This window comes from Mandrillus leucophaeus, unplaced genomic scaffold, assembly GCF_000951045.1.
Source record: "Mandrillus leucophaeus isolate KB7577 unplaced genomic scaffold, Mleu.le_1.0 Scaffold3, whole genome shotgun sequence".
Taxonomy (NCBI): Eukaryota; Metazoa; Chordata; class Mammalia; order Primates; family Cercopithecidae; genus Mandrillus; species Mandrillus leucophaeus.
In genome coordinates, this window is record NW_012103142.1 from 10,840,302 (window position 1) to 10,854,405 (window position 14,104).

Sequence of the window (14,104 nt, forward strand, 5' to 3'; positions counted from 1 at the left end):
GGCTGGTCTTGAACTCCTGACCTCAGGTGATCCACCCGCCTTGGCCTCCCAAAGTGCTGGGATTACAGGTGTGAGCCACCGCACCTGTGATTGAAGACTGTCACACATTCAGTAAAGGATCTTAAGTATACTGCTCAATAAATTTTAGGTATGTATCTGCCATGCACGACTTTGCAGGTCCAGTCAAGATGCAGGATGTTTACATTACTCAGAAGGCTCCTCATGTCTCTTCTTATTCCTCATGTGTCTTCTTAGCAATACCCACCCCGTTTCCCCTGGCAACATAATCACTTATCTGACTTCTGTCACCATCAATCCATCAGTTAGCTTTACCTGTTCATGAACTGGAATGAACGTTTTGAAGGCTCTTGATGCACAGGCAGTGAGCATCTCTTTGGGAGATGTGACTTCTTGACTGCTCCCTGCCAGGGCTACAGCACAGTTATCTCTGTAACCCTGGCCTTAGCTCCTTCAGGACAGGAGACAGCTGCTCACTGCCCAGGCCTGTGCAGGCATAAACGGACTGGGGGATGGCTAGGCCCAGGGTGGGAGGCATATCTTGGGAAGTAGATTTCAACAGGTGACTTGTTTGACCAGGCCCAGCCGCAGCCCCAGCCCCAGCCCCAGCCCCAAGCCCAGTCTCAGCCACCATCGTCCAACAAGCGTCCCAGCAATAGCACGCCGCCCCCCACGCAGCTCAGCAAAATCAAGTACTCAGGGGGGCCCCAGATTGTCAAGAAGGAGCGACGGCAAAGCTCCTCCCGCTTCAACCTCAGCAAGAATCGAGAGCTGCAGAAGCTTCCTGCCCTGAAAGGTACTTCGCACCTGGTCACAGGGGTTGTTGTACCAGGTCTAGGGGGCATTGGGAGTTGGTGGAATGGAAGTTTTGGGGTATTTGGGGGGGAAGGGAGTTCCAGAGAATGTGGGAAGGGGGTGTCAGGGAGCAGGATGGTGGCAGGGTGGGTTAAGGGAAAGCCCTTGAAGGCAAGCAGGGCATCGCAGTGAAGGACTACAGAGGAGAACCTGACTGCTGGGGCCCCCACAGATTCGCCAACCCAGGAGCGGGAGGAGCTGTTTATCCAGAAGCTACGCCAGTGCTGTGTCCTCTTTGACTTCGTGTCAGACCCACTCAGTGACCTCAAATTCAAGGAGGTGAAGCGGGCAGGACTCAACGAGATGGTGGAGTACATCACCCATAGCCGTGATGTTGTCACTGAGGCCATTTACCCTGAGGCTGTCACCATGGTGGGCACAGGGAAAGGACACAGGGGGAACTGGCGGGGGGCTCTGGAGAAGCCCAGGTGGAGCTCTAACTGACCCTACCCCTCAGTTTTCAGTGAACCTCTTCCGGACGCTGCCACCTTCATCGAATCCCACAGGGGCTGAGTTTGACCCAGAAGAAGATGAGCCCACCCTGGAAGCTGCTTGGCCACATCTCCAGGTACCAGGGCAAGGGGGGCAGGTTGGCCCTGGCTGCAGGGAGTGGGGCAGTTGGAGGCCTGCAAGTCCTTGGGAACATCCCCTTAGTGGTGTGCCTTTTCCCCTATAGCTCGTGTATGAGTTCTTCTTACGTTTCCTTGAGTCTCCTGATTTCCAGCCAAACATAGCCAAGAAGTACATCGACCAGAAGTTTGTACTTGCTGTGAGTCCCTGAGTTCCTGTCCTTGCCTTCTCTTTCCATTCCATGCCCCACTCATCTGTCTCCCAGTGGCTCTTCCCCCTTATGCTGAATATATTGGGTTTCATCCATGTCTGGTATGAGGAGGCTATAAAGGGTTAAAAAACAAACAAACAAAGAAACAAACAAAAAACCCTACTCTAGCCTTAAGAAACTAACAGCATAATGGTAGGAAACAAAAGCAACAGAGTACCTCTCTCCAGTCAATATGAAGGCATCACTTTGGAAGTCTCAGTACAAATACAATAGAATCAGCAATACAATAGAATCACTCTGCTTTCTAAGACTTGCCGGCCCCCATTCCAGGGGACCTCTGCACTTCCCCTGGCAGGACCTATGTCACCGGGGCCCCACCTTCCCTGGCTACTGCCTCACTGGCTGCTTTCCCTCCCTCATGCCCCTAGCTCCTAGACCTATTTGACAGTGAGGATCCTCGAGAGCGGGACTTCCTCAAGACCATTTTGCACCGCATCTATGGCAAGTTTTTGGGGCTCCGGGCTTATATCCGTAGGCAGATCAACCACATCTTCTACAGGTGAGGCCAGGAGCCCAGGCTTAGGAGCAAAGCATTCTGCTACTGAGGTGGGGTGGGAGCAGGGAGGTGGGGGGACTGTACAGAATGCTGGAGGGACATCAGGGGTTGTCAAGAGCCATTTTTCTTCCCTCAGGTTCATCTATGAGACGGAGCATCATAATGGGATTGCTGAGCTCCTGGAGATCCTGGGCAGGTGAGAGGCTGGGTGGGGGCACAGATGCCTGAAAAAGGTTGGGAGGATTGGTGCACTGAACTTGGATCTGACCCTTTGGTCCTAACAAATGTCCCTTAATTCCTAGCATCATCAATGGCTTTGCCCTGCCCCTTAAAGAAGAGCACAAGATGTTCCTCATCCGTGTCCTGCTTCCCCTTCACAAGGTCAAGTCCCTGAGTGTCTACCACCCTCAGGTGAGCTGCCTTCCTCTTGATAATGTCCAACTCAGGCAGCAGAGGAAAGAGTGGGCAGGAAGGTGTTCCAGCTGGGATAGGGGAAGCATAGGGAGCAGGGGGGATAATTCCTTCTCTCCACCTCCCCTTCCCTTCTGGGATCTTGCTTCTATCACTGACTTCTCTGAGAACTTCTAGGACCTACACCTCACCTCCTTTCTACCTCACACTTTTGCAGCTGGCATACTGTGTGGTACAATTCCTGGAGAAGGAGAGCAGTCTGACTGAGCCGGTAATTCCCCTTCTGGGCCCCAAGGCCCACCTCTTACTGTCGTCAGCATCACTTGCCAGTCTGTACCTACTGGGGGTGCCATAAGGGGGTGCTCAGGAGGGCTGTGACCTGACTGGTAACATGGTTTCCTCTCTGAAGGGGAAGCGAAACCTATATACACCTAGGAAACAGATCTAAGGCAAAGAAACGGGCAGCTGGCTGAGATTACCCAAACTGTGCCCACCAGGGTGGGGGAGAGAGCAGGTAGGAAAACTTTTTGGAGACCTAGGCAGGTGCAAAGAATTTTCATCCCCATGCCCTCCTTGTCTCCCAGGTAATTGTGGGACTTCTCAAGTTTTGGCCTAAGACCCACAGCCCCAAGGAGGTGATGTTCTTGAATGAGCTGGAGGAGATTCTGGACGTCATTGAACCTTCCGAGTTCAGCAAAGTGATGGAACCCCTCTTCCGCCAGCTGGCCAAGTGTGTCTCTAGCCCCCATTTCCAGGTGAGACTCCAACCCAGCACATCCCAACCCCTGCCAGAAACTGAGAAGGTCTTGAGTGAAACAGGCAGCACCTACCGAGTCCGCCTCTTTCCACCAGGTGGCAGAGCGTGCTCTCTATTACTGGAACAATGAGTACATCATGAGCCTGATAAGTGACAATGCTGCCCGAGTCCTCCCCATCATGTTCCCTGCACTCTACAGGAACTCCAAGAGCCACTGGAACAAGTAAGGCGCTGGGGTGGGGCTGGGTGGTGGGGATCCAGTTTGGGAAACTTTGAGGGTATGGAAGAACTAAAGAGCCAGGGGTCTCACCTGGTCACCCAGCAAGTGGGGCTGATGTCCCCTACATATTGATAGGACCTTGAGGGGCTGACTGGAGCAAAAAAAAGCCTGCGTACCAAGATCTCTGTGATACCAAACAGCAGGGCAGCGGCCTGTGTTATACCACTCCTTGGGGTCAGCTATTCTGCAGGTCCTATCACAGCTTTGGAGATGTAATTCTATGCAGTGAGAAGCTGATGTGACCCTCTTTGAGAGTCTGTGTAAAGAATCCCAGGGTTTTAGGCCAGGCACGGTGGCTCACGCCTGTAATCCCAGCACTTTGGGAGGCTGGCGAGGCGGGTGGATCACGAGGTCAGGAGTTTGAGACCAGCCTGCCCAACATAGTGAAACTCCCATCTCTACTAAAAATACAAAAATTAGCTGGACGTAGTGGCAGATGCCTGTAGTCCTAGTTACTTGGGAGACTGAGGCAAGAGAATCACTTGATCCTGGGAGGTGGAGGTTGCAGTGAGCCAATATCATGCCATTGCACTCCAGCCTGGGCAACAGAGTGAGACTCCGTCTTTAAAAAAAAAAAAAAAAAAGAAACTCTCAGGGTTTTGAAAAGACTTTTCTGCTAAAAGCAAGCACACTGTGGTGCAGATGCAGTCCGTCATGCTGCATCTACATGCCCATCATGCTGCTGGGAGGCCATTAGTGTGGGTTAGAGAGTGGGAAAGGATGGGAGGTAGGCAGGGGTGAGGGAAGGATGGGGTGAAGAGCATGGGGTGAGGGAAGGATGGACACGTGGACCAATATTTGTGAAGACCATGAAATGCCAGTCTCAAACCAGGTGATTTGGCCAGAGCTCTCTTCCGATACTGCATAGAGGTTTGTGTACTGGACATAGTAAATGACAAAGCTCTTAGCAGAGATACTCCTGTGAGAGAACAAATTGAGTTCCTCGCACTAAGGGCAGGCTCTGGCCTCCTACTCATCTTTCTTCCTGGTGGTAGGACAATCCATGGACTGATCTACAATGCCCTGAAGCTGTTTATGGAAATGAATCAGAAGCTGTTTGATGACTGCACACAACAATACAAGGCAGAGAAGCAGAAGTGAGTATCTCTCTCCCCGGGAGACTTTCATCTTCTACCACCAGCTCACTGTGTTTCTCTCAAGCCCAAACCCAATCCTACTTTTGCTCCTCAGGGGCCGGTTCCGAATGAAGGAAAGGGAAGAGATGTGGCAAAAAATTGAGGAGCTGGCCCGGCTTAATCCCCAGGTGAGGTTTTCCTGCCACTGCTGTGAACCGAGGGGCCAGCCCATCTTGAGCTGGGGGAGAGTTTGTTAGGGGAGGAATATGGGGCACACAGGCCTCCAAGCCTCTGAAGTGGCTCTCACCACTTGTCCATGTCTCCCCTCACTCAGTATCCCATGTTCCGAGCTCCTCCACCACTGCCCCCTGTGTATTCGATGGAGACAGAGACCCCCACAGCTGAGGACATCCAGCTTCTGAAGAGGACTGTGGAGACTGAGGCTGTGCAGGTGGGACGGCAATGTAGCGGGGTGGAGCAGAAATAATAGTTCTGGAAGGGAGAGGAGACGGAAACAGCACAGCCAAAGAATAAGGGGAGGAAACAATAGAATTCACTGGGAATTGGTCACCGTTCCTCTCCTTGTCCCTATTCACACACAGATGCTAAAAGACATCAAGAAGGAGAAAGTGCTGCTGCGGAGGAAGTCAGAGCTGCCCCAGGACGTGTACACCATCAAGGCACTGGAGGCGCACAAGCGGGCGGAAGAGTTTCTAACTGCCAGCCAGGAGGCTCTCTGACCCCTCACATTCCTACCACAGGGCCACAGCCCACTCAGCCCTGGGACACTGCCCCGGCCCTCCACACTCTGCTCCCTACTGGCTGACTTGGGGGAAGGCAGCGCCTCTCTAGCTACTCCAGGGAGGGGGATGCGGGCACTTGAAGCAGGGACACCCACAGAGTGATCCCTCTTCTCCCCAAAAGGTGTTCATGCCTCCCTGTGGCTAGTACAGGCTGAGCACTAAGATGCTTAGTGCTCAGACAACCTGGGGATGCCTGTCCCCTACCTGCTCCTCACCCACAGCTACCTGAGGCTGCTCTGAGAAGTACACACAGGAATACATATGCTCCTCTATTCTTCCCTTCATCCTCATTTGAACGCCAGGTGTCTCCCCTCCTCTCTCTCCCCTGCAGAGGCATGTAGGGAACAGCGGAGATTATTCTCACCAAAGTTATGTCAAGCCCCATTGGCCCCTGGAGTAGCTGGAGGGAAGCCAACCCCCTGCAGCACAAACAGGCCCCCCAGCCGCAGCCGTGTGCTGGCAGATAGGGTTGTATTATTTTTTCTTACCCCATGCCTGACCAAGGGAGGTCAAAAGGAGAAAAGTATAGGCTGTGGACAATAACTGATGAATATAGGGCCCAGATGGACCAAGTGGGGCCGGGGAGGGATGAACAAACACCCTACCCCATGCCCTGTCTTTGGTGAGCAGCAGCCCTGGGGTCACAGACATGGAAGGGACCACCTGGGGCTGACTGCTTTTCTGTGCTGTTGGTTCCCAAAACTATAAAGAAGGAAGCAGGGAGCGGTGCCCCAAGCATGGCTCCTGCCAATACCTATTTATTTCCTTGTTTGTGCTATGCTGGGCAGGCCTTCTCTTGTCCCTTGTAGGTACCCTGGAGGGGCCAGGGGCTGAGGAGGGCTGGACCCAGGTTCCAGGGGCGGAGGCAGTGCGGCTTTTGGCTGTGTACATAGGGTGCTTTATTCTCCACAGAGTGATACATGCTAAGGTGGGTTGGGCTTGGGCCGATGTCCCCATATGTACAGAACTGAATAAAGTGGGTCTCTGAGAAGTCTGATGTGCCTTGATGTGGAAAGGGAGATGGGGAAGATGGAAATGGACGTTACAACCAGGGATGTGTTCAGTCCTCTGCTGGTTCTGGCCTGGAATGTAGGAAGATAAGGCAGCTCTCACTGTGGTCACTTCCAAGCAGGGGATGCCTGCCGGGCTTGGAGGGCTTTCTGTACCACATCTTCCCACTGGGCATCCGATATCTCCCGAGCCCAGGCAGGAACCCCTGGCGCAGGCAGGCTTACTCCAGCCATCGTCCTTTTCACCAGCTCTACATGTTCTGAAATCAGAGCCAGAGGCCAGTCAGGTATAGAAATAATGGGCCCAGCTCCCCTCCCCAATCCCTAAATCAACCCAGAGCCCTTGGGCTGGTGGGGTCACCAAATCCATCTTGTTACTTCAAGGCAAGCCTGCCCATCCCCAAAGCTAGCAGAAGGGCATTTCACTTGGACTCTGAAGTCTACAAAATCTTAGTTTACAAACTATCTTTTTAGGATAGGGTCTTCCTCTTAAACTTCCTTCTACTGACTCATGCCAGTTCATTTCCTTAGTAATTATTCCAGAATGAAAGAATGATCTTTTACCTGGGTCCATGGGAATAGAGCTGTGGTTGTTCAACGCTGTAGCTCCCTCCTCCTCTTCATCTTCACTCTCTAATGGTGGGTCTGGCAAATGAAGCCCCAGGGCCTGCAGAGCCAGAGAAGACTGTTTGGGTCCAGGCTTTCAGGGAGCCCAGCTTCACCTGTTGAGGAACCATCCCTCCTCCACCCTACCTGGATTCGATCCTGGATGTCAGCAACTACATCTCCATCCCCCACTGGTGCCAGTTCCACCTCCTCTTGTTCAGGATCTTGGTTCAGGGGCTGGTAGGAGTAGCCAGCTGGGCCCGACCCCGTTTCCTCCTGCTCTTCCTCAGGCTCCTCACTGCTCCAATCCCCAGTGCCTTCTGAAGGGCCCTGATGTGGTCCCAGTTCCTCAGTCTGATTGGGGAAGATACGCTCAGGGCCCATGGTGTCTCCCCCTAGAACTACTGTTGCCATCCGGGCAGGGGCTGCAAGAACAGGGAGGCGGTAGGACAGGGATTGGATGAAACCAGGCCCATGTTCATCCTCTCATCATCTCTTTGTGGTCTCCTGTGTGCAAAATAACCAGCTCCTCCCCGAGGCTCCTGCATCCTCCACCCCTCCGCCCCGCTTCCAGCCTCTCGTTCCTCCCCCTTAGTCGGGGCTCTTATCTTGAACCAGGCCCCATCCGCCTTGCTCCGCCACTTCCTAATTAAACGCCCAACCGGAGGCCCTGCCACCTCCTAAAAGACACCCCTTCCAGAATCCCGGCTCCCCCGCCACGCCTCCCCCGCGACTTGGGAACTCTGGATCATCAGAGTCCCCTAAACAGGGCGTACCCGCCCCCTTCTCCCCTCTCCTAGAAGTCCCCCTCTGTACCGCCTGACAGATGCCCTTCAGGCCCCATGGGCTCCCCTCAAATGGCCCCAGCTGCGGCGTCCCCCACCCGCCCCCATCCGAAGCCCGTCGCCGGTGTTTCCGCGCGCCTCACCCGCTCAGAGCCCGTGGCCTCCACTTCCGGCGGGGCAGGACGTGCAGAGGTGCCTAGTCCTCCAGCCCCGCCCCATGCCTATGATTGACACTGGCGAGGACGAGGAGTCCCCCCCTTGCCCCGCCTCCGTCATGCCCAGCCCAGAAAACAAAGGACTGCATTACCCAGTGGCCTCCTCGGTCTTGACATATATTTGCACATGCGCAGAATCTCTCCTGCGCCCCTGCCCACTCCTCAGCCCTCTCGTCTCTCAGGAAACGTGTGGACTACAAGTCCCGGAATGCCTCGGGGACTTAGCTACGACTGCACGTGCGCGCACAGCTGCCCGCCGGAAGAATCGAGCTTGGCTGTGTTTATCTCGTTGGGGACTAAGGCGTCGGTTGGCGCGCAACGGGTTCTAGGCTGCAGGCAGCGCGAGGACCCGCGGCCCCGCCCCGGCTCGGCCTGGCAGGTAGCCTGGGATGGGTGGAAGGGCAAGGAAGAATTAGGGGGCTGAGGACGCGCTGTCTAGAGCTGGAGTGGCGGGGGAGGGGCCTGAGAGTGATGAGGTGGGGGTGGGGAGGGAGCTAGGGGGATGATGGGAAAGGAGAGTGTTAATGGGGAAAGCGGATCTAGGGGAGGATGGCCAGGAGATGGGTAGGAGAGACCTGGTGTCTGGAGGAAGCAATGAAGGAAATGGGAAGGAAGACTGGGCTATGAAAACAGGGAAGCTGAGCATAGTGGAAGGGGAGGGGTGACTGGCGTGGTGGGCTAGAGGAGGCCGGAATGTCTGGAAGAAGACAGGGATAGAGTCATATGCAGGGAGGGATATCCGTGGTCAGGGCATGTTAATTTTTCTTTCCTTAGTGGAGGTGGGAAAATGGAGGGCTGTTGGGTGGAGCTTGGAATGGTAGGAGAAGGAAAAATGAGAAAACTGCAAAGCTCTCACGAGATCGAGAAGGGCGAGAAATGGGGAATAAAAAATGCAAGAGACCAGGCGGGTAGATACATTAAGGGAATAGAAGAAGCTTGAAAATGCTTGGTGGTGATGGAGGATTGGGGAGACCCAGGGATAAGAGGAGCCCCTGAGAGCCTGGGGGCTTGTTCTCCTTGAATTTGAGTTGTTCTTATGGCAGAGAAACTAAAAATTTTTTTCTCCACCTTTGACTGGAATTGCTTATCTCTTCTCCTGTGCATATTTTACTTTACCTTGACATATCTGAAGGGAAGAATAGAGGATATAAGGAAGGATGGAAGACTTCCATTCTTAAGCCCATCGACCTCCTAACAATTTCCACAAGCCCAGACCCAAGATATTTTGGAGACCGGGAGTAATGAAGTGAGAGTAGCTTCCTGCTGGGGCTATTTCAGGATGGGCCCCATGGCTATTTAAAGCTTAGGGTGTGGAGTTGGGGGAGGTTGGGTGGGTGGGACTAGCAAGCCAGCTGAAAGCCATGTCTCTTTCCTGCAAGGGGCCTCCCTTATTAGAGCTGTTTTTGTGCCTGAGGTTTTGCCTGGCCCTGTGCTCTGCCAGGGCTTCTTAAACAGGGAGCAGATGATGATCCACCCAAACTCAGGAGATGCCTGCCAGCAAAAGCATTGTCACTTGCAAGGATTTGCCTGAAAAAAACCTCAGATGTACCCAGGTGTACCTGCCACTAGGTTGACTGGTTGTGTTTAAGAGACCGTGACCGGCTGGGTGCGGTGGCTCACGCCTGTAATCCCAGCAGTTTGGAAGACCAAGGCGGGCGGATCACCTGAGGTCAGGAGTTTGAGACCAGCCTGGCCAACATGATGAAACCCTGTCTCTACTAAAAATACAAAAATTAGCCGGGTGTGGTGGCAGTCACCTGTAATCCCAGCTACTCAGGAGACTGAGGCAGGAGAATCCCTTGAACTCGGGAGGTGGAGGTTGCAGTGAGTCAAGATTGCGCCATTGCACTCCAGCCTGGGGACAAGAGTGATACTTCATCTCAAAAAAAAAAAAAAAAAAAGACCATGACCTCTCATGCTCGATCTTTCTCTTGTCCTGCCCAAGGGCATTTTTTGCCTCCCTTCCCTTTTTTCTTTCTTTTTTTTTTTTTGAGACAGAATCTCGCTCTGTCGCCAGGCTGGAGTGTAGTGGTGCGATCTGGGCTCACTCCAACCTTCGCCTCCCAAGTTCAAGCAATTCTGCCTCAGCCTCCTGAGTAGCTGGGACTACAGGCGCACGCCACCATGCCCAACTAATTTTTGTATTTTTAGTAGAGCCGGGTTTCACCATGTTGGCCAGGATGGTCTCCATCTCTTGACCTCGTGATCCACCTGCCTCGGCCTCTCAAGGTGCTGGGATTACAGGCGTGAGCCACCGTGCCCAGCCCCTTCCCCTTTCCATTGCACACTCCCACCTCTATCCGCCTTTCAGGAGCCCAAGTTGTGGAAGACCTTGTTCCCTCTTTTCTACTGGAAATGGCTTGTTCTCTACCACAGTAGCAGGGATGGGGAAGTGGCAGGAGGAGAAAACCCTTCCCTCTATCCCCATCCCCCAAGCCTAAGCATACACATACCTTTCTGGCTTAAGTCCTGGCAGCATACCAGGCACAGCTGTCAAAGGAACTCCTTGTGCCTGTGGGGGGCCCTGGGTGACCCCAATAACAACAACTCAGCTTGACAAGAGCTCCCTGTGAGGGGCTAACCAACCAAGGTAACATGGAGGTCCCTTCCTGGATCAGTCCCGCCCTATCTTGGGTAGGGGGATTGTTCTACTCTAAAAGCCTGAAAGCTTTTCTGCTTTGAGGCACTCATGCCAGCTTTCGATGGACTGTCTGAGGCTGGCTGGGCTATTAATAGCTGTGAGTATTTTGAGATCCCTTTCCCCACCTTAAAGAACACAGATTCTTAGAGAGGTGGCAGTAAGCAGAGCAGAGACAAGAGAATATACCATTTGGGAAGGGGCTTCAAGTTTGTGCCAAGCCAGGGACAGAGTGGAGCCTCCACGAGTAGGTGGTGACCATAATCAGCAGATTCTGAGCTGGCAATCAAGTGGGGGCGGCCCCACCCTTCACTGTTGGAGAACACTGGGCCAGGGCTAGCTCCCTGACCTCGGCAGCTCCCTTGGGGCAGGGCCAGCCACCTGAGCTGTGACTAGTGTCCCTGTGGAGGGGTAGTGTGGGAGGGCCACCAGGGTGACACTTGGAGGCAAAGGCTGGTTCTGGGCAGAGTCACAGTGAGCTGGGCAGAAGCCTTGCCTGAGGATCCTGTGGCCCCAATTTGTGTGCAGGTAGCAGAGGCAGCAGGCCGTGCCGGGGGGGCATGTTGCTGTAACCAGTGGTCCAGGGGATGTTACGGTGGACAGTGCACCTGGAGGGCGGGCCCCGCAGGGTGAACCATGCTGCAGTGGCTGTCGGGCATCGGGTATACTCCTTCGGGGGTTACTGCTCTGGTGAAGACTATGAGACGCTGCGTCAGATAGATGTGCACATTTTCAATGCAGGTAAGCCAGTGCTGGGGCTGTCCCTGAGTCCCCACATCAGGGTGGGAAACGGGCTGCTGATGAGGTTTGGCTGTGGTCTCTGGGACCAAGGGGATTGGGGACGAACATCTGGTTTGGGAAAGGTGGACAGCCTGGAGGGAAGTTCCCAGGGCTGAGCAGAGCTGTGTCCACAGTGTCCTTGCGTTGGACAAAGCTGCCCCCGGTGAAGTCTGCCATCCGTGGGCAAGCTCCTGTCGTACCCTACATGCGCTATGGACACTCAACCGTCCTCATTGACGACACGGTCCTCCTTTGGGGCGGGCGGAATGACACCGAAGGGGCCTGCAATGTGCTGTATGCCTTTGACGTCAGTGAGTATGGATCTCAGAGAGGCTATGTCCTTCTAGATGTTGCCTCAGTTGCCTGAGAAAGGTTTGGGTTGGGGGTCTTGGGGAGTAGAGTACCCCAGAGCTCAGGAGGGAGTGTTGTAGAGGGTGCTTAGTTGAGCCATTTTCTCATCTCCTTCAGATACTCACAAGTGGTTCACACCCCGAGTGTCAGGGACAGTTCCTGGGGCCCGGGATGGACATTCGGCCTGTGTCCTAGGCAAGATCATGTACATTTTCGGGGGCTACGAGCAGCAGGTAGGTCTGGGAATAAACTAAGAGGTTTAGGGTGGGACTGAGAAAGAGGGGAAGGGCAATTTTGGATGGTGAAATGGGAGGCTTTGGCTTGTTTGCAGGTTTTGAGGGGAGGGATGGAGGGTCAGAGAGTGACTGTTGGCTCCCTCTTTTCTTCCTCCTTTTCTCTTCCTACTCAGGCGGACTGCTTTTCCAATGACATTCACAAGCTAGATACCAGCACCATGACATGGACTCTTATCTGTACAAAGGTCTGCTCTTTCTTTTTTCTCCCAAATCCCCACCCTCCGTTGAAGAAATGATAGGAAGCTCAGTCAGAGCAGATCCTCTTCCAGCCTTTGTTCTGACCCCTCCACCATCTCTCTGCCTCTGCCCAGGGCAACCCTGCACGCTGGAGGGACTTCCACTCAGCCACAATGCTGGGAAGTCACATGTACGTCTTTGGGGGCCGTGCCGACCGCTTTGGGCCATTCCATTCCAACAATGAGATTTACTGCAACCGCATTCGAGTCTTTGACACCAGAACTGAGGCTTGGCTGGACTGTCCCCCGACTCCAGTGCTGCCTGAGGGGCGCCGGAGCCACTCGGCCTGTGAGTGTTTGTTACTTCCATGTGGAGTTCCCTTCCTGCCCTCTTCACACTCTTGATGTTTTCTCTCTCCTTCCAGTTGGCTACAATGGGGAGCTGTACATCTTTGGTGGCTATAATGCAAGGCTGAACCGGCACTTCCATGACCTCTGGAAGTTTAATCCTGGTAAAGAGCACTGCGTTTAGGGCAGGCGTTTAGGGCAGGAACAAGGAGCAATTGAGGTGGGAGGAAAAGAAAATAATCCTGAGGAGGTGAGGGATGGGGGTGGGGAAGATATCTGGACTAGGCAGGTATTGAACTTCCATATAAATTTCTCTTCAGTGTCCTTTACCTGGAAAAAGATTGAACCGAAGGGGAAGGGGCCATGTCCCCGCCGGCGCCAGTGCTGCTGTATTGTTGGTGACAAGATTGTCCTCTTTGGGGGTACCAGGTTAGAAAGAGAGAGGGAAGGGCTCAGGGAAGTGACCAATGGGAGAGTGGGAGGTATTTGAAAAGGAGGTCTCATGGGTAGTTTTTGTCCTTTCATCTCTCTTTTGATCCTGACAGTCCATCTCCTGAGGAAGGCCTGGGAGATGAATTTGACCTCATAGATCATTCTGACTTACACATTTTGGACTTTAGTAAGTATAGTTACTTATTCCTGAATTGCTCCTGCCATCAAGGTCCCTGTCTTTGGGTGGTGATATCCAGGACTGGACCCTTTCCTCACCTTTGACCATCTCTTTTCCATAACTTCTCCCTTAAAGGCCCTAGTCTGAAGACTCTGTGCAAACTGGCCGTGATTCAATATAACCTAGACCAGTCCTGTTTGCCTCATGACATCAGGTACAGTGAGTGGTTGGAAGGGAGGGATTGGGTGAGCGTGAGTGAGCAGCACAGGTGTGACCTGGTTAGCTTGGTCTCAGTATGGAGGAGACAGACATTATTGTTCTGCTGGAGATGTAATGTACTTGTGTGAAATGAGATGGAAGGAGGTGAATTGACAGCCATCATATAAAACTGTCAGCAGAATAAATTATATGAAAAAAAAATCCAGCTCAGCAGCGTCACTTTCTGAGACCTAAGCTTATACAGTTATTTTTGTGAACATGCTGAGAACTGATTAAATCTTAGAACCTAGCTGCAAAGTAAAGACAAGTTTAGGAGCCTCTGGATCACATTGGTTCCAGAAGATCTGGCTGCTTCCCTTTGAATTTAATTCTTAGGTTCCAATTAACCACCAGATGTTACTTTATGTATAATTTTTCAGGTTCAAATTAACTACCAGATGTTACTTTGTATATAATTTTTCCTGTCTGGGTCATTCTGAGATACTTCCTCTCTTTGTATCAGTTCAGTTTAACTCTTTTTTTTTTTTTTTTTT

The 14,104-nt window shown here is 53.0% G+C and overlaps 3 protein-coding genes across 11 annotated transcripts in view; 2 read left to right on the forward strand and 1 right to left on the reverse strand.

Moving 5' to 3' along the window:
* PPP2R5D (protein phosphatase 2, regulatory subunit B', delta) overlaps nt 1–6,528 on the forward strand; it is a 27,237-nt gene extending 20,709 nt beyond the window's left edge. The window contains exons 3-16 of one of the 5 annotated variants that reach the window (XM_011986756.1): nt 581–814; nt 1,046–1,245; nt 1,331–1,441; nt 1,550–1,642; nt 2,083–2,213; nt 2,347–2,406; nt 2,513–2,621; nt 2,839–2,892; nt 3,206–3,376; nt 3,474–3,601; nt 4,654–4,755; nt 4,850–4,922; nt 5,069–5,185; nt 5,337–6,528. In XM_011986756.1, coding sequence (XP_011842146.1) covers nt 1,177–1,245; nt 1,331–1,441; nt 1,550–1,642; nt 2,083–2,213; nt 2,347–2,406; nt 2,513–2,621; nt 2,839–2,892; nt 3,206–3,376; nt 3,474–3,601; nt 4,654–4,755; nt 4,850–4,922; nt 5,069–5,185; nt 5,337–5,474 — 1,356 coding nt within the window. In that variant the 5' untranslated portion in view covers nt 581–814; nt 1,046–1,176 and the 3' untranslated portion in view covers nt 5,475–6,528. The remainder of the gene's footprint in view (nt 1–580; nt 815–1,045; nt 1,246–1,330; nt 1,442–1,549; nt 1,643–2,082; nt 2,214–2,346; nt 2,407–2,512; nt 2,622–2,838; nt 2,893–3,205; nt 3,377–3,473; nt 3,602–4,653; nt 4,756–4,849; nt 4,923–5,068; nt 5,186–5,336) is intronic. The other 4 variants (XM_011986752.1, XM_011986753.1, XM_011986754.1 and 1 more) reach the window with 4 other exon arrangements.
* MEA1 (male-enhanced antigen 1) overlaps nt 1–8,166 on the reverse strand; it is a 13,617-nt gene extending 5,451 nt beyond the window's left edge. The window contains exons 1-5 of one of the 5 annotated variants that reach the window (XR_001006747.1): nt 8,082–8,166; nt 7,301–7,578; nt 7,112–7,214; nt 6,458–6,807; nt 5,128–5,135 (exon numbers count right to left, since the gene is read on the reverse strand). Coding sequence is in view for 4 of the 5 variants with exons in the window: in XM_011986747.1 (XP_011842137.1) it covers nt 6,954–7,214; nt 7,301–7,578; nt 7,970–7,997 (567 nt within the window). In the remaining variant the exon portion in view is untranslated. Of the gene's footprint in view, nt 1–5,127; nt 5,136–6,418; nt 7,215–7,300; nt 7,579–7,969 lie in introns of those variants that run through there. The other 4 variants (XM_011986750.1, XM_011986748.1, XM_011986749.1 and 1 more) reach the window with 4 other exon arrangements.
* Nucleotides 8,167–8,240: 74 nt separating this feature from the next.
* The window catches only part of KLHDC3 (kelch domain containing 3), a 7,608-nt gene continuing 1,744 nt past the window's right edge, over nt 8,241–14,104 (forward strand). The window contains exons 1-10 of the mRNA XM_011986746.1: nt 8,241–8,532; nt 11,320–11,532; nt 11,706–11,882; nt 12,040–12,155; nt 12,332–12,403; nt 12,530–12,743; nt 12,820–12,906; nt 13,063–13,171; nt 13,288–13,361; nt 13,488–13,566. Coding sequence (XP_011842136.1) covers nt 11,379–11,532; nt 11,706–11,882; nt 12,040–12,155; nt 12,332–12,403; nt 12,530–12,743; nt 12,820–12,906; nt 13,063–13,171; nt 13,288–13,361; nt 13,488–13,566 — 1,082 coding nt within the window. The 5' untranslated portion in view covers nt 8,241–8,532; nt 11,320–11,378. The remainder of the gene's footprint in view (nt 8,533–11,319; nt 11,533–11,705; nt 11,883–12,039; nt 12,156–12,331; nt 12,404–12,529; nt 12,744–12,819; nt 12,907–13,062; nt 13,172–13,287; nt 13,362–13,487; nt 13,567–14,104) is intronic.